At 42.6% G+C, this 25,733-nt stretch overlaps 1 protein-coding gene and 1 pseudogene across 4 annotated transcripts in view; one reads left to right on the top strand and one right to left on the bottom strand.

Annotated features, from left to right (window-relative positions):
• LOC148220161 (microtubule-associated protein 1B-like) overlaps positions 1 to 25,733 on the top strand; it is a 93,227-nt gene that overhangs the window by 48,656 nt on the left and 18,838 nt on the right. For 2 of the 4 annotated variants that reach the window (XM_088155587.1, XM_088155589.1), the window contains one exon: positions 22,477 to 22,617. In XM_088155587.1, the coding sequence (XP_088011713.1) occupies positions 22,477 to 22,617 (141 nt within the window). Of the gene's footprint in view, positions 1 to 18,040; positions 18,191 to 20,620; positions 20,794 to 22,476; positions 22,618 to 25,733 lie in introns of those variants that run through there. The other 2 variants (XM_088155588.1, XM_088155590.1) reach the window with 2 other exon arrangements.
• LOC148220162 (uncharacterized) lies at positions 1,998 to 5,863 on the bottom strand (annotated as a pseudogene).

The following is a 25,733-nucleotide window of genomic DNA, read 5'->3' as shown; positions in this document are numbered from 1 at the left end:
ACCACCATCTCTAATTCACCCAGCCTTGGCCAGCGGTATGTCTGTCCTCAGAGCCATTAGGGATTGGCTCTGCCAGACATAGTGAAAGCTTCTAGTAGCTTCTCACAGAAGCCACCTCTGTAGCCCCCCATTACCAAGAACCAGGCCGTGCAAAACCAACACACTCTGCTTACAGTACTTTGTCAAAAATTCTCCTTATTTACCAAAATGAAGTGATATCAAACACAAACAGGAAGAAACTTTAATGGTTTGATCCCAGCAGCAACTAAGTACCATGTTGTTAGGATCCAATTATTAAAAGATGCCTCCACCTAAATTAAGGTGCAAATGCCACCATATGCCAAAGTCAATAGTATGGATTTTATTTAATAGTAAATAGGGGGGCGGAGGGAGAAAGACAGAAAGAGACGGATTAAGTAGGGATATAGCCACCACCATGTGGGTCCCTGTGGCATCCTGCTGGCCTTTGCTCTTCTGATCTTCCCAGTGGTGGGGTCCACTGGTTTTCTTCTGGAGGTACTACTTATACAGTCCAAATGCCAGGTGGTGTTCCCACAACTTGGGCTGGCATGTGGCATGTATACACGGATGGACTTCCTTTCTCGGAGTTTGCCATAGTAGGAATTTTTGTCTGCATAGGTTACCACATTTGCCTCACCAGGCCTGGCATCTTCCTTTTCTTGACATCTGCGCTTATCACAAGTTTCTGCAGTACAATTTTGTCTTGTGTCCTAATTCCAAGCCTTCTCCTCAATTTAGGCCTGGAATTAACACCTTCTTGTTCGCCAACTGCACCTGTTTTGGTGACTTATCTTATGGAAACTTCCTTCTTTGACAGTGTTTTGAGACATTTCACTAGATTCTTTAAGTCTTGACACATGCAGCCACTCACTCACTCCACACTGGGGAAAAAGTGAATCCTAAAAAAAAAAAGTAAACCTCATGGATAGAAATAAGACCTGTTTAATAATTGAAACAAAATAACATACAATAAAATAATAAAAAAAAATAGTAACAATAATAAGAGTAATGAAAAGGAGACAGAGAATAATAAAACCCATGAGAAAAAAGTTATGCACAGTACAATAGCTCATCATCGGCTGACCAATGCCCAGTTAGTCCCCTCTTGACCAGCTCCCCCCAGTTTATATACTGAGCATGACGTTCTATGGTATGGAATATCCTTTTGGCCAGTTCAGGTCAGCTGCCCTAAACTGCAGTCTCTATTCCTACACCTCTCAAGTGGATGGACTACAAGATGGCGACTGGAGGAGCAAAGTCCCTTCCACTGTAAGAGAACATTAGATACGTGATAACCTAATAAACTTGAACATATATATGTCTATGGGACCTGATGAGATGCATTCCAGAGTCCTGAGGGAATTAACTGATGTAGTGACCAAGCCACTCTCCATGATATTTGAAAAGGTGTGTCAGTCAGGTGAACAAGAATAAAGGAAAAATTGCACCCATCTTAAAAAGAGTAGAAAGGAGGATCCCAGGAAGTACAAACCTCATCTTTGTGCCTGGGAAGATTATGGATCAGATCCTCCTAAAAGCTATGCTAAGACACATGGAGGACAGGGAGGTGATTTGAGACAGCCAGCACAACTTCACCAAGAGCATGTCCTGCCTGACCAATCTTGTGGCCTTCTATAATGGAGTGACTGCATCACTGAACAACAGAAGGGCTACAGATTGACATCCATCTGGACTTCTGTAAGGCTTTTGATACAATCCCTCACAACATCCTCCTCTCTGAATTGGAGCTATGGATTTGATGGGTGGATGTCACTGGTTGGGTTTTTGGGGTCCCTTTGGGATCCCTGAGACTGCTTCTGCAGCCCTCAGTGACAGAGCACGTTCCCAAGCCTTGCCCAGATAGAATTTTGGCTCGCAGTGAGCTCTCAGACCAGCGGGGAAAACAAACCAGCATATGCAGAAAGGCACAAATCCATATTTTATTCTACAAAGGCATCGTATCTAGCATACACCGACGGCTATTGTTTTACAGGGGTTTTTATATATTTTGAGGGTTTTACAATTTGCACCGATTACCAAGGGAATTCTACTTTCTAACCAATCCCTGAGGGATTTTACATTCAAAGCCGGCCTATGTATACTAAAAGAGAATGAACCACTAATATTGAAGATAGATAAGAGGGTCTACCAAGGGGGGGAAGCTGGATTCCTTTTTGTATTCATCATTTCACAAGCCATTTCTTATCTCTAAGCTATGGTTTTCCAAGGAGCTTGTTCTGAGGATGCAGGGAGACTGTATGAATGTTTTCTGCTCCCTCCACAACTCCTCTCTCTGTATTTACTAAAAAGGCGCTTTCAGCAACTTTCTTAAAACATTGAACAAAGCATAGAAACATAACTAATACAATGACAACTATGATTAAAATCCATAAAAGTCCCGTGACCAGAGATGCAGCCCACCCTGTCAGTCCCCATTGTCCAAAAAGGTTGTTGAGCCAGTCTGGGGTGGTTTGTACTTTCAAATCCTTCACGAGGTCCTTCAGCTTCTGGATGTTCGCTTGGATGGATGTTGAACGTGAGGAGAGATTGAAGCAGCACATCCCTTCAGAGTCTTCACAGTCATGTCCATGGGCGAGCAGCAAGAAGTCAATTGCAGCTCGATTTTGCAGGGATGCGTGTCTCATGGTTTCTTCATCCTTTAAAAGATCACTCAAGGCAGCAGATGTGACATTGGCTTGCTTACTGAACCAACACCCCAAATGAGTACTTTCACCAAGGGCCTTTGCTGCAGCCACCCATGGTAAGAACAGGGAGACAGCAGCTCTTGTGAGTTTGTTCCAATTGTACAATTTAGGGTCACAACTTTCATCAAATTCAGTGTAAAATCTTTTTTTTTGCATTTTGATTCACTCTCCTTTTTCCAATTATGTGATAAGGTAATGTTGGGGGTGAGGGTAGAAAGCTTGCCAAGGCTACAGGGTCCCCCCTGGAGACGAGAGGGGATTCCAGCCCAAACTCCATCACCACAGAGAAGAAACATTCCACAGGGTAATATTTTGGGGTGGATAGAGGATTCAGAGAGAGCATGAGTGGTATAATTGCACCAATCTGGATAATTGTAGGCTTTGTTGATGGGTGATATGTCTTTTCTCTATGTGTTTCGAATTTGACTCAATTCAGGCCAATTTTGCTTTGGACTTTTGTAGTAAAATTTGTCACAGTATGTTACTTTGGAGGACCCCAGCAAATCTAATTCTTGGGGTTCCTCGGGAGCATTTGGCAGTATTTTTGTCCAATGGTCCCAAGTGTCAACTGGATTTGGTCTCTTGCCAGTGGTGCGGAGGAGCTTTGAGTTCTGGATGGGCCATTCATCTGCTACAAAGGGAATTCCTACCAAACATGTGGAAAGTGGATTATCAAGGTTGCCCATAGACAGGCACATGTTATCTTGTTTTAATGTCTTTGCTAAAGTCACCCAGACATTATGTTTGGGTTGTGGGCTGATCTAGCTGAAGACATGGGGCACGGTGAAGAGGATCCAGGCAGTAGTGAGGCATCAACGGAGATAATTTTCATCTTTTGACAAGGATGGGCCTTCTGATAGGGAATATAATCAAAGTCAGTTATTTTTATGATGGGGGGGGAAGACGGTTAGGGTTTTCCCCTTCCTTTGACCCTTCTCCCCCCGCCTTTTTTTTTTTTTCCTCTCTAGGGATAGGGAAGTGAATACAGGATTAGGGGTTACAGTAAAATCATTGGGGAGGGGACTAATACTAGGGTGTTTCAGTAGAGGTAGTAACATCTAACTAAAGGTTACTTTGTGGCCAGACAATGTCTGGCTTATGATTTGCCTGATGCAGCAGACTGCTGCCTAGTTTTTTGTTTCGTCTGCTGACTTGTGACAGGACGATCTTTCTTTGGATGTGCAGGTGTTCGGCGGCGTCTTCTCCAAGCAGCGCTGGTTTGGTTTTGAGGAGGTCTTGTATTTGACTCTAGGGAGCTTTTGTTGTTGTCTGTTGGGGTAGGTTTTGCCATGCCTAGGTATGGTTTTATGTTTTTTCCTAGGAACAATCTTGGTCCAGATGGCAGGGAGACTCAAGCATACCCCCTTCCCCAGGCAATTAATTGGAAAGGTCCAGAAACTTGATGTGTTTCAGGGTCTTTCACGAGCACTGGTGGTTTCTCAGTGAGCTTTGCTTGGGTTGAGTGTCACAGTATTGGGGGGGTCTGGTTCTGACTCGGTTCCATTTAGGAAGTCGATGACGTAGAGAGCTTTGCAGAGTCTTTCCACTGGAGATAAAATTTCTGTGTCTCTTCACTGTTGGTGAAGGACTCTTTTGATGGTTTGATGAGTTCTCTCTACAATGGACTGTCCTGTGGATTTTCCAGGAATGGTTTCAATGTGTTCAATTCTCCATTCACCGATGAACTCTTGAAATTTGTGAGATGTAGGTGGGTCCATTGTGAGTTTTGATCTTTTTTGGAAATCCCAGAGTGGCAAATGCTAGGAGAAAATGCTTGATAACGTGAGTTGCTGTTTCTCCTGCATGAGCCGATGCAAAAACTGCTCCAGAGAAAATGTCGATGGACACGTGCACATACTTAGACTTTCCAAAAGGTGGGAAATGGGTCACATCAGACTGCCACAGCTGGCAGCTATTCAGGCCTCTGGGATTGACTCCCGTGCCCATAGAGGGCACTTGGTAGTTCTGACGGTTTGGGCATGTTGCCACAATGACTTTTGCTTGGCCTTTCGGAATTTTAAACATTCTCATGAGGGCAGATACATTCTGGTGGAAAAATGAATGTGACATCTTTGCTTGAGCAAAAATGTTGGGCATGTTTTCAGTCTCGACTGGCATGGCGAGGGCATCCGCTTTCTTGTTTCCCTCCGTAATAAAACCTGGGAGGTCAGTGTGTGACCTAACATGCATGATATGGTAATGTAATTTTCTGTTGGAAATGAGGGTTATTAATGTACAAATCAACTGGTGTAATTTTGGATTGGAGACTTCCTTGAGAAATGCATGTTCTGCTCTCATAGCTATACCAGCCACATAAGCAGAATCTGTAAGTAGATTAAAGGGTTTGTCTTTGAATTTTTCAAAGGCTCTAACAACGGCTGCCAATTCTGCAATTTGTGGAGATCCTTCCACAATTTGGACATCAGACTCCTATTTGTCAGATTTGGTGTTTTTCCAAGTCATGACAGACTTGTGAGAGGAACCTGAGCCATCTGTAAAGACAATTAGAGCATTGAGAGGTGATCTACTTTGAACAAGTTTTGGGACCAGATTGAAGGTTGCATTTTGATTAAAAAGTTTGTGTTTTGGTATGTGAATAGAAATTTGGCCTGTATAACTATCTAGAGCAAATTGAAGATTTTCATTGGTTTGGAGCAGATTTTCCAAATGTCCCGTGGTCAGGGACAGGTAAATGCATGTGAACTCACACCCTGAAAGAGAATGGAGGCGGGTTCTGGCCTTTTTTATCAAATGTGCCATGATTTCCTGAAACGTGGTAATTGTCTTGGTGGGCTGATTGCTTGTGAAAACCCATTCAAGGATCAACAAGGGGTCTGTGACTTGAGGGTCCCATTGAAAAATCAGTCCATAGAAGCGAGGGGCCTTTCCTAAAATGGCAAACTGGAAAGGCAAATTTGGCTCCAATCTGTGTGCTTGACGTGAAGACAGGGCTTCCTGAACTTTGATGATGGATTGTCGGGCTTCCGGGGTGAGTGTGTGTGGGGAGTCCAGGTCTTCGTTGCCATGGAGGAGGTTGAACAGAGGGCCGAGGTCTTCTGTTGTGAGTCCCAGTAGGGGGCGAATCCAGTTGATGGATCCACACAGGCTGTGTAGGTCTCTTCAGGCCTTTGGGTCATCTCGAATGGAGAGCTCCTGGGGTACAATGGTCCTTTCTCGGATTAAAAGTCCTAGGTATTTCCAGGGGCTGGTGTATTTTACTTTGTCTTCACAGATTTCGAATCCTACTTTTTCTATGGTTTGAATGGTTGTTTTGACAGCTTTTTCTAAGTAGGTCTTTTCTGATGCACAAACTAGGATGTCATCCATGTAGTGATGAATGATTGCTTCTGGGAATTGTTCTAGAACAGGAGAAAGTATGTGGGTGACCTACCATTGGCAAATGGTTGGAGAGTTTTTGAGTCCTTGGGGAAGGAAAAGCCAATGATATCTTTTGAGAGGAGCTTCTCTGTTGAAAGAGGGGACAGAGAAGGCGAACCGTGGTGCGTCTTGAGGATGCAATGGGATGCTGAAAAAGCAGTCTTTGATGTCAATGAGCACAAGTGTCCAGTCTCAAGGCAGCATCGGTGGGGAGGGCAGTCCAGGCTGGAGAGGGCCCATGTCTTCAATGATGTTGATGATTTTGCGATGGTCATGGATAAGTCTCCACCTGTCTGTTCCAGGCTTTTTCAGGATGAAAACTGGAGAACTCCACGGGCTGTTGGATTCAACAATGTGGCCGTTTGCTAGCCATTCTTCAACTAGGGCTTGCAATTTGGGCAGTTTGACCTTTGATAGGGGCCATTGGTCCTGCCATTGGGGGTCATCACTCTTCCAGGTGAGTCAAGGAGTGAGTGGGACAGTGCGCGCTTCAATGGCCCCGATCAAAAATCCGGACTTTGAACTCAGAGAGAAGCCCCCCATTGGGTCAGGGCAACTCTGCCCCATAGGGTGATGGGGGCTCTTACCATGAATGGTCGGATGGTTGCCAGTTTACCTTCAGGCCCTTCGATAACAACGTTGCATCTGCTTCTCATGGAAGCGGCGACTGCCCCAATTCCAGCCAGCATGCCTGCTACAGGTTGAGTTCCCAGTGTGGTGGCCATTCTGAGCAGGCAATGATGGTGACATCAGCGCCGGTGTCTATCATTCCTGGTTTCTGAATTTTTTCCCCGTTGCAGAAAAGTTTGCACTCGAGGATGGGTTTGTTTGGACCCATAATTTGCGTCCACATTATTGTGGGGTTGAGAGTGATCCGTTCCTTGTGATTTTTTGGAAGCAGGAAGGCTTGTGCAATAGTTGTGTTCTGTGGAAGAAAAAAAGGGAGTGTCCGTGCAACACAACTGGACAAAGATTTATTTTTCCGGTGCTACAGTTTGAATTTCAGGTAAAATGGAATTTTGTGTTGGACAATGGAAACTGTCACCGAGGATTAAAATGTCCCAAGGACCATCCTGTGGTCCATACTTTCCTGTAGGGATACGATAAAGTTTTTGATCTGTAATATTTAAAGACAAAACCATCACCAGTTGATGCCTGGTTCCCATGGAAATCTCGCCAAATGTTGGGTCTGCCTGATGTAGTTTGGAATTTTAGAGGATGATGGGGTTTGATGTTCCTCGTTTGTTATCATTGCGGCTGGGTGGAAGGCAGCTTTTGGTTTGTTGTCTGTGCCTGGAGCTGAAACCGGGCTGCATTTAAGTTTTTTGTCTGCTGTTGTTGTTTTTGCTGCCTTTGGGGTTCATGGTGGTTGTTGTGGGGGTTTTGGGTGGGTGCTTTTTCAGGGCAGTTTTTTATAAAATGTCCAAGTTCCCCACAATAAAAACAACGAGCATTGTCTTTGGAGACCATCGCTGCAAAGGCTCCAGAGACTCCATCAGCAATGCCCTTGGCAACTGCTTTGGCCACTGTGTTTTCAGTGGACATGTGGCGTGTGCAGCTTTCCACCATCTGCTCAATGGTGGGGTCAGTGTCTATAGGTAAAGCTCTTAAAATGGTTTTGCATTGTTCGTTTGCATTGCTTAAAGCAAGTTTTCTTAAAAGTTCCTTTTAGACTTCTGTGCTCTCAATTTGTTTTCCAAGAGCATCCTTGAGCCTGTCTACAAATTTTATAAAAGTCTCATCTATTCCTTGCTTGATATTAGAAAAATGCAAGCTGGGAATAGAGTCGTCAGGGGTAAGGAGAAATGAAGTTTTTGCTGCATTAGCAATGTCTTGCAGTGTTTCTTCAGGAATAAAGTTAGCTTGTTCTGAGGGTTTAGAAAATTGGTTTTTCACCAGCAAGTTGTTCAACAGTAAAATTCTGTCGACTGGGATCTTTTGAATACTTATCTGATAATAATTTTAATTGTTTTTTCCAATGCCTTTCCCATAACATGAATTCTTCCGGAGACAGAAGGCAATTGGCCAAATTTCTGAGATCATATGGAACTATGACAAAAGCCGCAAAAAAAGCTTCTAAAAAATTTCTAAAAATGTGTGCTGATCTGCCATGTTCTTTTGCAATTTTTGCCAATTCTGTTACTTGTTTCGTGTCAATTGATTGCCATTCTGATCTGTTTGTGGATCCTCCTCTGCGGCCTTGTTTATAAATCACAGGAAAGGCAGAGATTCTTTGGGCTAATTGCCAATTTCCATCTTGGGTTGCTTGCAGCCTTCCAGTGGCCCATATATCTGGTTCTTCTGAATCAGAGGCAGTGGAATCACTGCTGCTGTATTCAGAGGAAGAGTGGCGTCTTCTTCGGGCATGACGCTTTTTAGAACGCAGGGGTAAGGTTGGAGGAGGGGGGCTGGGGGGGGAGGGGTCGGAACGTTTAGAATTATGTGTGTGGGTGCACTGCATGGTTTGGCCACAAGGTGGCGCTGGCTCAGCTGGGGTCGCAGTTGTGCCAGGCGCGCACCTTTGCTGTGGCGGGGGAGCTGCTACACAGGGGGAGTCGTTAGGAAGGCACAGGACGGGCTTCGGGGGATGATAGTGCAATGGGACTGCGCTATTGGGGGGAAAAGGGGTTTTGGGAAAAGCGGGGATATTTGTCGGGTGCACGACTGGATTCGTGGACGGAACTGGGACAGGAGAAGGAGCAGAGGGACCTTCGGGGACCAAGAAAGCATGAAGGGACGGTGGTAAAACATTTCCGGGGACAGGGGAGACCTCGGGGGCTGGAGGAAGCATCCTGGGGTAGCATTAGGGGACGAGCCGTTGTGGGAAAACGCAGGGTTATGTGGGGAGGTGTGGAGACTTGTTTGTGTAACTTGAGGAGTATCAAAATTAAGGGAAACAGATTTTGCATGGCATGGGGATGGAATAGAGAGGGGTAAAGGGCGGTTGCCAAGGGAACGGGGTCTGGGGCGGGGAAAATCGAGGTGGGAGTGGCGTTTGGAGCTGTGTGAGTTGAGTGGTGCTGGGCTATAGAGGTGGGCGGGTGAGTGACAGCTTGGGGATGTGGAAAACTCGCTGTGTGAAGGGCAGAGTTTGGAGACTGTGTATCAAAGGAAGTTTCTATAGGAAGTTTCTATAGTTATGTTACCAGTTTTTGCGGGGAGGGGTGGTGCTGAGGGGAAAGAGATAACAGGGGGCCCGTGCGGAGGTGGCATACCGAAGGGGGGACAATTTCGGAGCACAGAAGGGGGAGGAGGAGGATTTTCAAGGTTAGGGGAATTCGCGCTTGTGTGAACAAAGGAGCGTGTATTTAGTGAGGATGCCGGTGTGTGGAGGGGGGTGGGCAGAGGGTCCGTGGCTGGGTTCCCGGGAGCTGTGAGGGACGCATTGTGGGGGGGCAGGGAGGCAGCTGCGGGGAGGTGAGTTTGTGTGGGCTGGAGGGTGCCTGTGCTGAGTTGCGGCTTTGTTATGGGGTTGGAGACGGGGGGGGTCTGCGGTTTGAGGAGAATGGGGGGGTTTCGGGACTGAATGTGGGGTTTGGGAAGACGGGTATTGGTTTAGGGGCGGAGCGGGGAGAAAAGTTGGAGAGGTGGCTGTGTGTGTGTGACCTTGTGTGTGGATAGGAATGTCGGTTTCCATGGAAACAGGACTTTTAGGGGTAGGGAGTGAGGAGGGGGGGCAGGGATAGGATTAGCAATGGGGACGGCCATCTGGGTTGTGGCTGTGGGTGCCGCTGTAAGGGAAGGAGGGGGCGAAACGGGGCGGAGGGGCTGAGGCATTGGAAACGGGATTTTGGAGGATCGGGGGGGGGGGGTGTGGGGATTTGGGTATTGTCGGAGGAGATAAGGGGGAAGAAAGTGGGGAGAGGGTAGGGACAGTATTTTTTTGGAGTTTTCGTCTTGCTCTTATGATATATTGAAAAAGATGAATAAAAGATGTTATGAATGGTTTTCTATTTTTCCAATTAAACAAACAACAAAGATTAAAAGCAACAACAAATTTTTAATAGTAACAATTATAAATGAATACAATCAGAAGTATTAAAGATGATTACAAAAATTATTGAAACTAAATACCATCCAAGTAAAGTATTACAGTTGTATAATTTGGGATGGATAAAATTTGAGAGTAAGTGTTTTAGTATAATTGAGGTTCGTATAAAGCATAAGCAAAACCGACCGGGGGTACGGGGAGGGGCCTGCCCTTCCTCTCGTACCAAAGCATCCAGGCTAACAATCCCACTTATATACTATAGGCTACAAAAGTTTCTAGAAAGCTCCTCCTAGTTTCTATTCCTAAGATCTACGTAACTATACTGCACGGCGCATGCTCTACTAATGGGTTAGGGGGTCTCTTATCCTTTTAAGGGTCTTATTTCCGGTGAAGGCTCATCATCTTCATCAGTGACCTAGGTGTGACCTGCAGGTAGCGCAGGCGCCCTGTGTGACTGAGCAGATGTTTTCCATAACATGACTTTAATTAAGTCCCATGCTTGGAATCATTCCATTTTTGACAGCTTCAAGGTTGAAGCTGTATTTCTAGATGCCGCTTATCAGACCTCCGTCCTTCTACTATTCTTATCTGACTTTCTTCTAACCTCCTTCTTCGACTCCCAACATCTGGGAGATGTCTTTTATCCTGTATCACCCATCTCCCCCCCTTTCACTCGGTAACAATAGTCTTTTATTGATCTAAATAAAATTTTGTTAATATAGTTACATTTTAATTAGCACGAATCACATTTATCACAAAGAGGTCACAGAAAAATCAGCATTTGCTTGGCATTTATAGATTTTCGTGCCAACAGTGTCCCAGAAAGAATCCAAAAGGATAGTTTGGTTATTAAAGTTGGAAAAGTGAGTGGAAATCCATTTTATAAATCTTTTCAAGACAGTTTTAGAACAAGAGCGTTTTGAAAAAGAGAAATTGTCAGCGGATAAAGTTTGTTTTATTATATTATAAAGATCTCTTTCGCTATGGGAAAGAATAATTTTAGAAAAGGGATTTCCCATAGCGACCCCAAGCCAAACGAGCAGAAAAAGAGAAAAAAGAAAAAAAAAAAAAAAACAAACCCAAAACAAGACCCTAGGGGAAGAAAAGCTGATTATACTCACCAAGCTTATCTTTCACGGGTCGTTAAAGGCTGCTCGTCAGGTGCTGATCAACTTCAGTCCTGAGCGGGGAGGTGTCTCAGGGTTGTTGAAGTCAATTTGGAGGAGTTAAGTCTTTTAGAACAGAGACTTAACTGTCGAATTTTTTGTGACACTCGAAGACGGAGACAATCAATTTTTGATGCCATTCGCAGAGAGTGGGCAGAGTCCACTTCCATCCGGGAGCCACTTGTCACTGGTTAGGTAATAGATTCCCATGACCCTTAGAGTGACTTTTGACTGACCAATCCAAAGGTTACTACCTAAGTTCCGTGAAGAAGAAGGAAGAAGATGAACAAAGAAAAGACACCACCCAAAATTCTCCATCTTGTCCCATAACCACCACTATACCACAAAAACCTCAAATTTAAAACCCATCACCCAGTGAAAATACACACATCTAACCCACTATACATTTGTGATTTCTAACTCATTATTTATATTTACAAATCTTCTCCAAGGTTTCACATCCAGTGCAGTGTTTTCCAGGGCGTCTGTGCCTGGAAGCACAGAAAGCTCAAAAACTCCAGATTCCTGAGCTCCAACAGGAATATATCCTTTTTCATTCAAATTTTATTATCTTTTGCTCCTTACTCTATTTTCCCTTGTGTCATTACTGTGACAATTGATAAAAGATTCGTGTTAATCACAAAAGCATTGGGATTTGCATAAACCAGAATGCTAAGCTCTGAAGTGAAGCATGGACACCAGATAAAGGAAATTCTATGATTAAATAATTCTGTTTAAAATCACCTTGTTATGTTATATTATGTTGTATTATGTTACATTACATTATGTTATATTATGTTATGTTTTTCAAATAAGTTGTATCGGCTACCAGCTTGCAAAATCGGACTTCCCAAAAAGCCCTTCCTGCCTTTGTCTGATCAATGCTGCCTATCTCAAGGACCAGACTTCCAGAACTTCTCTGGTGGTTATCTACAAGGACCAGATGGCTATCTGTGACTGATTATCACCCAAAGGCTTTGTCAATTTGTGTAAGGATGTTTATTCAACCACCACTGCTTACCTAGCAAAATTATGACAGCAAAAAAAAAAAACCCCAAAAGTATTGATTACAATGAGAAACCACAGTATAAGAAGAAGCTGCAAACCAAGGTTCGGTGGGGCGTGGAGTGGGCGGTGACCCCTCACGTTCCCCAGCGCGCTGCTTGCTCTTTCTATATCAAATAAAGCAATCCAAAATTTTACTGAATATCGAGACTTCTGTCTCTCATTTATAACAATTTGGTGCCGAACCCCGGGACGTCCTTGGAGCCCTGAGAGGCACTGTGATTTCGGGGAGGCGCCCCACTGCTGTGGCCCCGGTTCGTCAGTGATTCTCGGGACCCATCGACGTCCCACACCATATAGACTGAGCAAGGAAAATCTCCCTAGAAGACCGCGGCAAAATCACCTGTAATTCTTGTGCACGAAGACCCAGACAGGAGCATCGGACTGTGAGTATCTGTCTGGTTTGGTGGGGATGACTGTGTGTTTGTCTGAATGAGACGTGGCCTTTGCTGCGAAGCGAGAGTGGAGTCCTTCTATCCGCGTTTCCAGCATCCCGCGAGGGACCTGGCCGGTGACCGGACGAAGCGAGTGAGCACAAAGGGAGAGACTGATTTTCTTGTCCTAGCCCAGGTAGAGGGGGGGAAGGGGGAGGAAAAGAAAAGCAGATGGCAACACACCAGTCACGGAGGGAGAAGGGAAAAGCTGCTTTTCCCATCCCAGCCCAGGTAAAGGCGGGTTCCAGTCCATCCTGACCCAAGGAGAGGCAGGGGTTTGGGCGGAACACATGGGGGAGTACAAACACCTCAAGACAGTCCCTTGAGGTAAAAATGGGACAAAGAGGGAGTAAGATTCTGAGTCCCAAGGACCCACGAAGAGGTTCAAGTTCATTTAGTCCACAAGGAGACTGGGAAAATAAAGACAAGACAAGTAGGTTGCCAGAAATACCACCAGGCAGCCCATTGGGAGTAATATTAAAATGCTGGGACACAGGGGTGGTATACAGAGGAAAAAGTAAAGAAAAATTGATTCAATATTGCATGGTGGAATGGACCAGAAAAATGATCCGTAAAGATAACCTATACTGGCCCATGTTCGGATCATTTGAGGGTTGGATTTGTCGGGCATTAAACACATATGTGGCTCATAAAGAACCATTTAACAGAGAGGAATATGAGTATGCTGCCCTGTGGGCAAAACAGTCCAAGCCATCCTTGATATATACTCTAAAAGAAAAAGAGGATGAAAATAAAAAAAAGGTTACCTGGGAACCCCTCGATAATCTCCCACCTCCGTATAATACAGAAAATACAGGAGACCCCCCCCACGCACCCACTTCTCCTCCCGGTACTCCCATAGCTCTAAGAACTCGCTCCAGTCAAAGGAATACCAGGAGAGATAGTATCACCAGAGAGGAGGGAGATCACAATACAAAGGCTCGCCTTTACCCCCTGAGGGAAGTGCCATTAGCAGGACAACAGGCTGGCTTAATTGGATTTGTAAATGTTCCCTTGAACACAGGGGAAGTGAGAAACTTTAAAAAAGAAATGGGAAAACTATTAGAGGATCCTATAGGGGTATAGGAGAGACTAGATCAATTCCTCGGACCAAGTATGTATACTTGGATGGAATTACAATCTATATTAAGTATCCTATTCACCACGGAAGAACGGGAAATGATCAGACAGGCTGGAATGAGGGTATGGGACGGGGAGCATCAGATTGGACCTAGGGGAGACCAAAAATGGCCATTAAATAATCCTATCTGGGATAACCAAAATGATGTCCATCGCCAGAATATGATGGACTTAAGATGGATACTGGTTAAAGGTATCCGAGAATCAGTTCCTAAAGGACAAAATATTAATAAAGCCTTTAGTGAGCAACAAAAAAAGGATGAATCCCCAACTGACTGGTTGGAGCGGCTGAGGAAAGATCTCCAAATGTACTCCGGGATAGACCCTGATACACAAGTGGGTCAGGCACTCCTCAAAACCTAATTTGTTGCTCGATCATGGGGAGATATTAGAAAGAAATTAGAAAAGTTAGATGATTGGCAAGATCGGGGGTTACAAGAATTGCTAAGAGAAGCACAAAAAGTTTATGTAAGGAGGGATGAAGAGAAGAAGAAAGCAAAAGCAAAAATCTTTATAGCTGCAGTTCGTGAAACACAGAAAGAAACCCAGCAGAAAGGGGGAGGGAAACCACGAAAACCCCCACCAAAAGAAGGAAATGAAGCAGGAAATAATTCACCAAGGCGAACCTGCTTTTACTGTAACAAGAAAGGTCATATAAAGAAAAACTGTAAAGAACGGATACGGGATAACAAAAATGTTCCAGGAAGATGAATAGGGGTGTCAGGGTCTGTATGTATTAGGGACCATACCATCCAAAGAGCCCTTGATAAATTTAAAGATTGGTCCCCGGGGGGGGAGGTGGGATTTTTAGTAGATGCAGGAGCCGAAAAATCCACAATTAAACACCTCCCAAAAGGGTGTAAGCCAAGTAGAGAAACAGCACTCGTGGTTGGAGCAAAAGGTGAACCATTCGGGTCCCTATTATTAAAAATGTGCAAATTGAGACCCAAACCAAAATTGAATTAAAAGATCTGCTGTTACAGCCAGAGGCAGAAAATAATTTATTGGAGAGGGATTTAATAATAGCATTGGATTTGAAAATTGAAGTATCCCAAGGTCAGCTTAAAATTCTTGCTTTAACTCAAAAGGATGAGGAGCAAATATGTCCTGAGGTGTGCTACACCCCTGGAGAAATAGGGAAGTTAAAAATGAAACCCATCAAAGTGAAAATCACTGATCCCGATTTGCCTATCCGAGTTCGTCAATATCCAATATCACTGGAAGGGAGACAGGGCCTTAAGCCTGTCATAGAAAACCTTTTGCAACAAGGGGCTTTAAAACCATGTATGTCCCCACATAATACTCCTATTCTGCCTGTCAAAAAGACAGACGGGAATTACAGCTTGGTACAGGATTTGAGAGCTATAAATCAGCAAACTGTTACCAAATTTCCTGTAGTAGCAAACCCTTACACACTCTTAAGCCAGTTGTCCCCTGACTACACTTGGTATAGTGTAATAGATCTAAAAGATGCCTTCTGGGCATGCCCATTAGAGGAAAGTAGTAGAGATTACTTTGCCTTTGAATGAGAACATCCTGCTGAGGGCAGGAAACAACAACTGCATTGGACAGTATTGCCTCAGGGCTTTACAGAATCCCCTAATCTCTTTGGACAAGCCCTAGAAGAATTAATGCAGTCTTTTGAGTCACCAGAAGGGGTGAAATTGTTACAATATGTAGATGATCTAGTAATAGCAGGAAAATCTACTAGAAATGGGACTATAAAACTTTTAAACTTTTTGGGACAACAGGGATTGAAGGTATCCAAAGCCAAATTACAGTTCACAGAACCAAAAGTAAAATATTTAGGACATGGGCTGAGTAAAGGGAAAAAGAAATTGGATCCTAATAGAATCTCTGGAATATTAAGTCTGGGACCTCCAAAAACCAAAAAAGAAGTGAGGAAAATTTTGGGATTGCTGGGATATTGTCGTCAATGGATAGAGGGATTTAGTGAGAAAGTAAAATTTCTGTATGAAAAACTTACCACTAATGGCCTAAAATGGACAGAGGAAGATGATAAAAGTTTTGAAAAGGTCAAACATGCTTTAATTCAAGCCCCTGTACTCAGTCTCCCAGATTTGGAGAGACCATTTCAGTTATTTGTAAATACCCCTGATCAAACAGCATATGGGGTACTCACCCAGGAATGGGCAGGCAGTCGAAAGCCAGTGGGATTTTATTCTAAACTGCTCGACCCTGTCAGTCGGGGTTGGCCCACATGCCTCCAGGCCCTAGTGGCCACAGCACTTTTAATTGAAGAAGTCCGAAAAATTACCTTTGGGGCACCCCTAGTGGTCCACACCCTTCATAATCTAAGGGGAATTCTGAATCAAAAAGCTGAAAAATGGTTAACCAATGCCCGAATATTAAAATATGAAGCTATTCTAATCACTTCCCCAGATTTGGAGCTAAAAGCAACAACTGCTCAAAGTCCTGCACAATTCCTATATGGGGAACCGGGATAAAATTTAGAACATGATTGTGTGGACCTTATAGAATTACAAACAAAAATTAGACGTGACTTGGGAGAAGTTGAATTTAAGGATGGAGTAAAATTATTTATAGATGGATCTTCTCGAGTGGTGGAAGGAAAACGAAAATCGGGATATGCCATAGTAGGAGGAGAAGAATTGAAATTAATAGAATCCGGACCCTTAAATGCAGCATGGTCCGCTCAGGCTTGTGAACTATTTGCTCTTTATAGGGCATTATCGTATTTAGAAGGTAAAAAAGGGACGATATATAAGGATTCTAAGTATGCCTATGGCATAGTCCACACATTTGGTAAAATTTGGGAAGAAAGGGGGTTAATTAACACTCAAGGAAGGGGGTTGATACATGAAGAATTATTTGTTAGAATACTAGAGGCTCTCAGGGGCCCCACTGAAATTGCTGTGGTCCATATAAGAGGGCACCAAAAAGGAACAAGCTACCATACAAGAGGGAATAATCTGGCTGACAAAGAAGCAAAAAAAAGCATCATTTGAGCAAAAACCAGTTTCTGTATTAAGTACTACAGTTAGAGATCTCAGCCCCAACCAGGAATTACAGAAGCTATTTACTCCTCAGGAAAAAGAAGCGATAAAAAAATTAAAGGCAGAACAGCATGAGAATAAATGGGTTTTACCAGATGGCAGGGAAATTTTACCTAAGACCCAGGCCAGCCAAATTATTGAACAATTACACCAACAAACACACTGGGGAACCAGAGTGCTAGCAGACCAATTTTTAAAATTTTTTGGCGGCATCGGCATTTTTGATATTGCAAAGCAGAGCGTACAGGGTTGTTTAACTTGTCAGAAAATTAATAAAAAAGGTATGAGACAAGGTCCATCAGGAGGACAGAAAACTGCTTACAGACCCTTTGAAAGAATGCAAATCGATTTTACAGAATTACCAAAAATAGGAAGGTGGAAATACTTACTAGTGATAGTAGACCAATTAACCCACTGGGTAGAGGCATACCCTGCAGCTAGGGCCACATCACAAGTGGTAGCCAAAATATTGTTGGAACACATAATACCAAGGTATGGCCCGGTTCGAGCAATAGACTCAGACGAGGGGACGCACTTTACATCAAAGGTGCTTAAGTTACTGATCCCGGCACCGGGCATCAGCTGGGAGTATCATACACCTTGGCACCCTCAGAGTTCTGGGAGTGTTGAAAGGATGAATCAAACATTAAAACAACAGCTGTAAAAATTAATGATTGAAACTAAAATGCCATGAACAAAGTGCCTCCTACTAGCCCTGTCTAATATACAAATGATACCAAATTCAAAAACAGGGATTTCACCATATGAAATGCTGTATGGTATGCCATACCCTAAAGGAGTACACCTTGATCCAACCTTAGTTCAGGACCCTTCTCTTCAGAATTACATAATAACAATCAGCAAAATCTTGGAAGAATTAAGAGAGAAGGGGATTGTAGCTCAAACTGTCCCTCTAGGATTTGCCATACATAAGATTAAGCCAGGACAACGTGTTAATTAAATTATGGAAAGAAGAAAATCTGGATCCAAAATGGGAAGGACCGTATTTAGTTCTGTTGACAACTGAAACAGCTGTGAGGACAGCTTAAAAGGGATGGACACGTGAGTAGAGTCAAGGGTCCTGTAACCTCTCCTACTGCAGGTTGGACAGTGACATCCGAGCCTGGAGACCTCAAAGTGCGAATTCGGAAGACTTGATGTCGATATCGGATCAATTCGTCTCGAAGGTCTCCTAATCAGGACTGAAAGTCACCTGTCCCAAACCCGGGTGTAGTCCGTTCATCAAGAAAAGGTGTCCATATTGTACTGAGTTGTTGTGGTGTTATTCCTAGGGTGGGTATCCCCCATTCACATTATGTGTCCAGTGTAGAAGAAATGAGTGTAAGGAAACTATTAAGGTACTTAATACCCTGTCAGCACAAGGAGAAATCGAAATTGATGATCATAACTGGTGGGAGTTATTTGAGAATGGAATGAGGAAAAAGAAGAAAGCCAGAGCAGAGGTATTGGCAAGAGAGTGCCAGAAAGGGTTGCGTATACCATGCTGTTAATGCTATACCTCGTACTGGAATGTTAAAGCTAAAAGTTGGGACAAAATTAGGAAACACTACCAAAGGAGAAAGACAAAGTGGGAGACCCCAGGACATATTCCCTGCTGCCGAGAAGATTAAACAAACCTCGGCTACTGGCAGCAACTCCATAGGCCTTGAGGGAGGCAGAGGGATGAAAATGGTCATGGGAGTCATCCTATTGCTAATGATGATAAAAGGAAATAGTGCTGATGCTTGTTCCAAGTGTTACCAGACAATTAGGTACAGCGGACGCACGGTATCCACCCTTGCCTTCCATACAAATATCAATTCGGCCTGCTATAATAAACACAACTTAGAAACTTGCACTATTATGGGAAGAAGTTACTGGGTAGCCACCAATTTGGGAAAAGGAGGGTGGGCTCCATCAGTATACCAAAGTTTTCCAGTAGGAGAGACATACCTCTGCTTCACAAAAGAAGGTATGTGGGGATATTCAGATCAGGGAGGAGTGCAAGATCACTACAAGGAGGAAATGATAAAAAATATAACTAAAGTGTTCAAAGGAACAAGGACAAACCATGGGGGAAGTTGTAACTTGTATGAGAAAATAAAACAACAACTCAGCGAACAGGACTTACCCACCTTGGGAAAAAATTTATTTGTAGAATTAATGAAAGAAATCACTACTGAACTGAACTTAACTCACTGTTGGATCTGTGGAGGAATGCAAATGACTGAACAATGGCCATGGAGGGGGGAGGGATTGGGTCCAGAGCAGTTGTTACAGTGGAATCAAACAAAAATATCGAGGGGAGTCAGTAGACCTAAAGGGTGGGTTCTAAGTCATGAGGTAATAGGAGAGGTATGTATAACACGTCAGGGAACTAACTTTACCCAATATGTGGGACACACCCCCTGTAAGACTATCCTGATTACAAATGCAAGCAATCAGTCTTGGTGGCCCAAAGCTCCAGAAGGATATTGGGGAAAGTTAAGTAAAGGTAATTGTATAAAGAACAATTTTACAGGACTATGCTGGTATAATAAAAATAGAGCCAACCCATATGAAGAAGTAAAAAGTGTAAGGACCTATTGGCAACAACCTGAATCAGTTAAACTAAGCTGGAAAGCCCCAGATGGAATATTTTGGATCTGTGGGAAAAGAGCTTATAATACCCTACCAAAAAGATGGAGAGGGACGTGTACTCTAGGGATTATCCAGCCTGCGCTTTTTACATTACCAAAGGAAAAGGGTAATAGAGTGTTAGGAGTTCCCTTGTATGAAACTTTGTATCGAAATAAAAGGAGCCCAGTCATAGGGGGAACACAAATCTGGAAGGATGATGAATGGCCCCCAGAACGAATTATCGAATATTATGGACCAGCTACCTGGGCTCAAGATGGGAGCTGGGGCTATCGCACTCCAATTTATATGTTAAATAGAATTATCAGGCTACAAGCCATAGTAGAAATTACTTCCAACCGGACAGCCTGAGCAATGGAATTGATAGCTAAACAACTTACCCAAACTAGAGCAGCAGTATATCAAAACTGACTGGCTCTAGACTATCTGTTAGCTGAAGAAGGGGGAGTGTGTGGGAAGTTTAATAATTCTGAATGCTGCTTAGAAATTGATGATAATGGTGAATTACTAAAATGGCAGAAGAAATAAAACTAATTGCCCATGTACTTGTACAAACCTGGAACTCTATGCTTAATGATAATTGGTAGAATAACCTGTTGGAGGGAGCTTGGTGGAAGAAATTAGGGTTTATGTTAACATGTGTATTATTAGGACTACTGTTCATCCCTTGTCTTGTTCCATGCTTCATTCGACTAATCCAGTTGGTGGTTCAAGGAATGCAAGTTGCTACAAAACCAATAGACCCTGAGAAGGCAACAAAATTAATGGCAGTACAAGAGGTACTGACAAAATTTGAAGCCAGAACACGAATCAATGGGATAAAAAAAGAAAAGTGGGGAAATTGTGACAATTGATAAAAGATTCATGTTAATCACAAAAGCATTGGGATTTGCATAAACCAGAATGCTAAGCTCTGAAGTGAAGCATGGACACTAGATAAAGGAAATTATATGATTAAATAATTCTGTTTAAAATCACCTTGTTATGTTATGTTGTATTATGTTACATTACATTATGTTATATTATGTTATGTTTTTCAAATAAGTTGTATCAGCTGACAGCTTGCAAAATCGAACTTCCCAAAAAGCCCTTCCTGCCTTTGTCTGATCAATGCTGCCTATCTCAAGGACCAGACTTCCAGAACTTCTCTGGTGGTTATCTACAAGGACCAGATGGCTATCTGTGACTGATTATCACCCAAAGGCTTTGTCAATTTGTGTAAGGATGTTTATTCAACCACCACTGCTTATGACAACAAAAATCCAAAAATTATTGATTACAATGAGAAACCACAGTATAAGAAGAGGCTGCAAACCAAGGTTCGGTGGAGCGTGGAGTGGGCGGTGACCCCTCACGTTCCCCAGCGCGCTGCTTGCTCTTTCTCTATCAAATAAAGCAATCCAAAATTTTACTAAATATCGAGACTTTTGTCTCTCATTTATAACATTACTTTTATTTCCTTTCTCTTTTTCGCTTGCCATGGTTTTACCCCAGCTGGCCACTAAGTATCATGCAGCCACTTGCACGCTTCCCCCCCCCCACCCTGGTGGGATGGGGAGGACAATCAGGAAAAGAAAAATAATCATGGGTTCAGATAAAAACAATTTAATAATTGAAACTAATATAATATAATGTAATATAATGTAATATAATGTAATAATAATGATGATAGCAAAAAGGTGAGAGAGACTTCCAGCCTTCTTGGACTCCTTTGCTCTTCAGGACTGCCTCCCGAGGAACTCTCTCAACCAGTCTCCTTATAACAGGCTGAAGTCTACCCTGCAGAAGTCCCAGGTGGCAGTTCTGCTGACACCCCTCCTTACTTCTCTGAGAATTGAAAACTCAATCATTTCATGATCGCTATGCCTGTCAGGAAAATTTATCCGCAAACACCAGAGGTTTATGTCCAAAAAGGAGACAGAGGAGTCCTTTTTGCTTTATTCGAATAAAGGGAGAGGCCATGGGACATTCCCCTGGGATCTCTCAAATTTTTGGAGGACGCAGCCTCCTTTTTATCCTATTTTCCCGGCCGCATTTCCCTCTCTCTTTCCCCATTGGCTGAGGTACTTGAGAGGCACAGACTTCCCGGAACGCCTGATACCTGAAATTCCCCTCTAATGTATAACCCTCCCTTTTAACTTTTAATTCTTACAGAATTCATAGTTCCCCCCCCCCCCCCCGTTGCTTCTTTCATCTTTCGATATCTAATTTCATTTATCAGCAGTTCTACAGTTTGTTTGTAAAGGCAAATATCTCTTTCCATTCATCAATCAGTGGAATCCATCCCATTGTTTCTTTTATCTCTCAGTGCTAGCCTTATCTACAGGCTGATCCACAACTCATTTGTAAAGACAAATTCAACATTCCTCTCATGCCCAAGATAGTCTCCAACCATCACATCATCCATGAGTCCTTCTCTGTTCACAAACAGCAAGTCCAGGGAGTGCCTTCCCTAGCTGGCTCTCTCACCAGCTGTGTCAGCAAATTTTCTTCCACACACTCCAAGAATCTCCTCGGCTGTTTTCTCTCTGCTGTACTGTATTTCCAGCACAAGTTCCCCAGGAGAACATGGGTTAGCAGTTGTGAGACTTTTCCCAGTTGCTTATAGAATATTTCATGTGTCTCTTCATCCTGGTTGGGTGGTCTATAACAGACTCCCACCAGGATATCTGCCTTGTTAGCCTTTCTCCTGATTCTTAGCCATAAACACTCAACTCTATTTGTGCCATCATCAAACTCCAGACAATAAAAACACTCCATACCTTGAAAATGTTTTGACAGTCCTATGGAGGCTTTGGTGTAAAATATGCTTTAAATTAGATGAGGCAAAACGTGTTCTCAGAGGAATGTACAAACACCTGATAACTCCCATTATTGATGTGTTTCTTTCCTTCTCTTTAGGTGCGCTTAATGATCACAGATGCTGCAAGACACAAACTCCTTGTACTAACTGGACAGTGCTTTGAAAACACAGGAGAACTCATTCTTCAGTCAGGGACCTTCTCCTTCAATAATTTCATTGAGATCTTCGCAGATCAAGAGGTGTGTTCAGAAAAGTGTTTTCCATATATTGTCATATGATGGCACAGGTAATTAAGAGACTAAAAATGGCCCTCTTGTTAGAATTAGCATTAGCTAACTAATGCTGATGCTTTTTACTCTTTATTATAGGCTTTCTTTAAATACATTTAATTTACTTCAGTTTTGACATAAATTGCTTTACAAAGGAAATACATTTTAATTTGGGGAATTAAATTGTAGTTTCAAGAAAGAGAAAACCAAGGAATATTTTGACAACGGAAGGAGACAGTGTTGTGTTTAAAATATATAGTTTGTTTATCTAAGGTGCACATATAAAGCAGTTGAATTCGACAGGAGATTCTTGTGTAATGGCAGTTCAGTAATAAGTAACATGAAATAAGACAGACTATCTGTTGGAATGGCTGTAGTTTTTTGCACCACCTACCTGTTTGGCTTCTTTACTGTAGTGTTTAACATTGTGATAGTGAAATCTGTAAATCTTGTGGGATTTATAGAACAAAAATGTAAGAATGAAACATACCAATATTTCATGCTGTTTCTTTCGTGACTTGTTATTTTGCTGTCTTGCTTAATGTACTGTCTCAAAGTCCTAGTAGAGCAGGAACCCATAGTAAACAAGCTGTCACACTTAATTTGGCTGCTGTGTAAAGTATATATATTTAAATAATCTATATGGCTGTGTCCCTATGATGCCTAGAAAGGCTGACCTGGAACAGAGACTAGACAGAGCAAAAGGAATAAAATAGGTATTTATTAAAGGGGTACACCTCTGGCAGTACAAGAGCCTGGCCAGGGCTACACCCAAGTCCAATCCAAGACAGATCCTGGTCACGAGTTTTTACCCTTTTGTAAGTTTTAGTTCATCTACACATTGGAGTCAATTTTCCAACCACAGCTCCAGGCCATGAAGTCTCAGTCCCCTGGCTTGCTACCTTTCCTTCGCTGTTGTTTATGCTTTTTGGGTAATGGGTGTCCTTGATTCTCTAGCTAGGAGGGGATTGTTTTGTCTAACTACCCTGTGAAAAGAACTTACTAACACCTAACATGAAGTTTCAGAGTTACACACTAAGCAGCAGAGAATCTGAAAAATATAAAAGCTAAATCCCAAGGCATCACCTAGGTATTTAGTTCCCAAAATTAAATAGGAGCATTTCAGTGGAGTGAATTTTGAAAGTTCAGCACTGAAAAAGAAAAGTTTGCATGGGCTCCAGTGTGACCTTGTTGTATCCATTTGGGGACAGACTTTTTAGCAGGACCTGTTGAAATAGGATAAGGCATAATGTTTTTAAACTAAAAGAGGGACCATTTAGATTAGATATAAAAAATTATTTTTTTTTACAGTGAGGGTGGTGAAACACTGAAACAGGTTGCCCAGAGAGGTTGTAGACCTTCTATAATAAGGTCACCCACCTAGTGGATGAAGGCAAGGTGATGGATGTAGTTTTTCTGGATTTTAGTAAGGCTTTTGTTACTGTCCCTCATAGCATCCTTCTGGAAAAGTTGCCCAGCTATGGGATGAGTGGGCTTACAGTGGGCTGAGTGAAGAACTGGCTGAAGGGCATGGCTCAAAGGGTTATAGTGAATGGGGCTATATCTTTCTGGTGACCAGTCACTAATGGTGTTCCTTAGGGCTCAATTCTAGGGCCAGTTCTGTTCAATATATTTATCAATGATCTCGATGCAGGATTTGAATGCACCTTTAGCAAATTTGCTGATGATACCAAACTGGGAGGTGCTGTTGACTCTCTTGAGGGACTAAAGGCCTTGCAGAGGGATCTACATATATCAGAGCATTGGGCAATGAAATTTAACAAGTCCAAATGCTGGATTCTGCACCTGTGACGGAGTAATGCCAGACGTGAGTATAGATTGTGAGACGAGTGGCTGGAGAGCAGCCCTGCAGAAAGGGATCTGGGCGTGCTGGTTGAGACAAGTTTCACTTTTTAGATTTTTTTTGCTTTGCTTTTTTACAGACAAAGCCATGTCTGACATAGGAGTGATATTTATTTATACTCATATCAATAGTTTCAATACAACAAAGATAGAAAATATGTATTTTCTGCTTTATTTAGTTATTGGTATGATAATTTTTCTTCTGATTATAGCCATTGTTTTTGTTGCATTTTTTTACTGGTAAGTGCTGAAAATAAATTATGTAACACAAAGAAAGGAAGCAAGACATACACAGAGGACCACAGAGATATGCTTCAATCAAGCATCTTTTTTTAATATATCCATTTATTTTGCTGATTCAGTTTGTAGTCCAAGACTTTCAAATAATTCAGCTGCAGTCTAATCTATATTATCTTTATGAAAACTACTCCTATAGCTTGAACTAGCAATTGAGTGTCTGCAAAGAAGGTTGTACTATTTTGCATGATACCACGTGGGTATATTTTGCATTGAATTTTACGTCTGAATTAATTCTATAAAGTTATATAATTTGGTGGTCTCTTTGTTAAGTGCAAATAAAACAAATGGACTACATTTGACCTATTTTCCTGTTAAAAAAAAGTCAAATGTGTCTGTGGAATTGGAAGAACATAAAAAGTATATTGTACCTCTTCATGTTTGTGTACTAATGTGGAAACACCAAATATTGGTTTTTAGTTCAGACTGGAATAGAGCAATACCTCTTCATACTGTGGAGCAGAACTTTTTTTTTCTGTGCCTTTATTTCAGTAAATTTTGTTAGTACTAGCATGTTGCAGTTTAGGAATGGTACTCCCCAATTTAGTGCCCCCACCAAGACTCTCCCAAACCAGACATTGCACTGTCCCCATCCACCGTCACTGAAAGCACAAAATGCAAAGATCATGGGTTGAGAAAAGAACAATTTACTGAAAACAGCAATGAGATAAGAAAACTAACAGTAACAGCAAGAATATTAATAATAAAAGCTATAAGACAAATAAACTATTTACACGGAAAACTTTGACAAATACTGACTGGCTCTTCCTGACCACATTTTTCCCCTGACTGGAAAAAGGTCATGCTCCTCCTCTGAAGCCAGAGAGAGTCCCTTTCCCCCATCCCTATCAATGACATGAGGTAGTATTGAATAACATTATGGTCTGGCCATGCCCCCTCCTGACTACTGTAAAAAATTAGCCCTG

The sequence above is a fragment of the Sturnus vulgaris genome, chromosome W (assembly GCF_052056855.1).
Source record: "Sturnus vulgaris isolate bStuVul1 chromosome W, bStuVul1.hap1, whole genome shotgun sequence".
In the NCBI taxonomy this organism is placed as follows: domain Eukaryota; kingdom Metazoa; phylum Chordata; class Aves; order Passeriformes; family Sturnidae; genus Sturnus; species Sturnus vulgaris.
The sequence above is the reverse complement of the archived record's forward strand: the minus strand, read 5'-3'. Positions and strand labels throughout refer to the sequence as shown.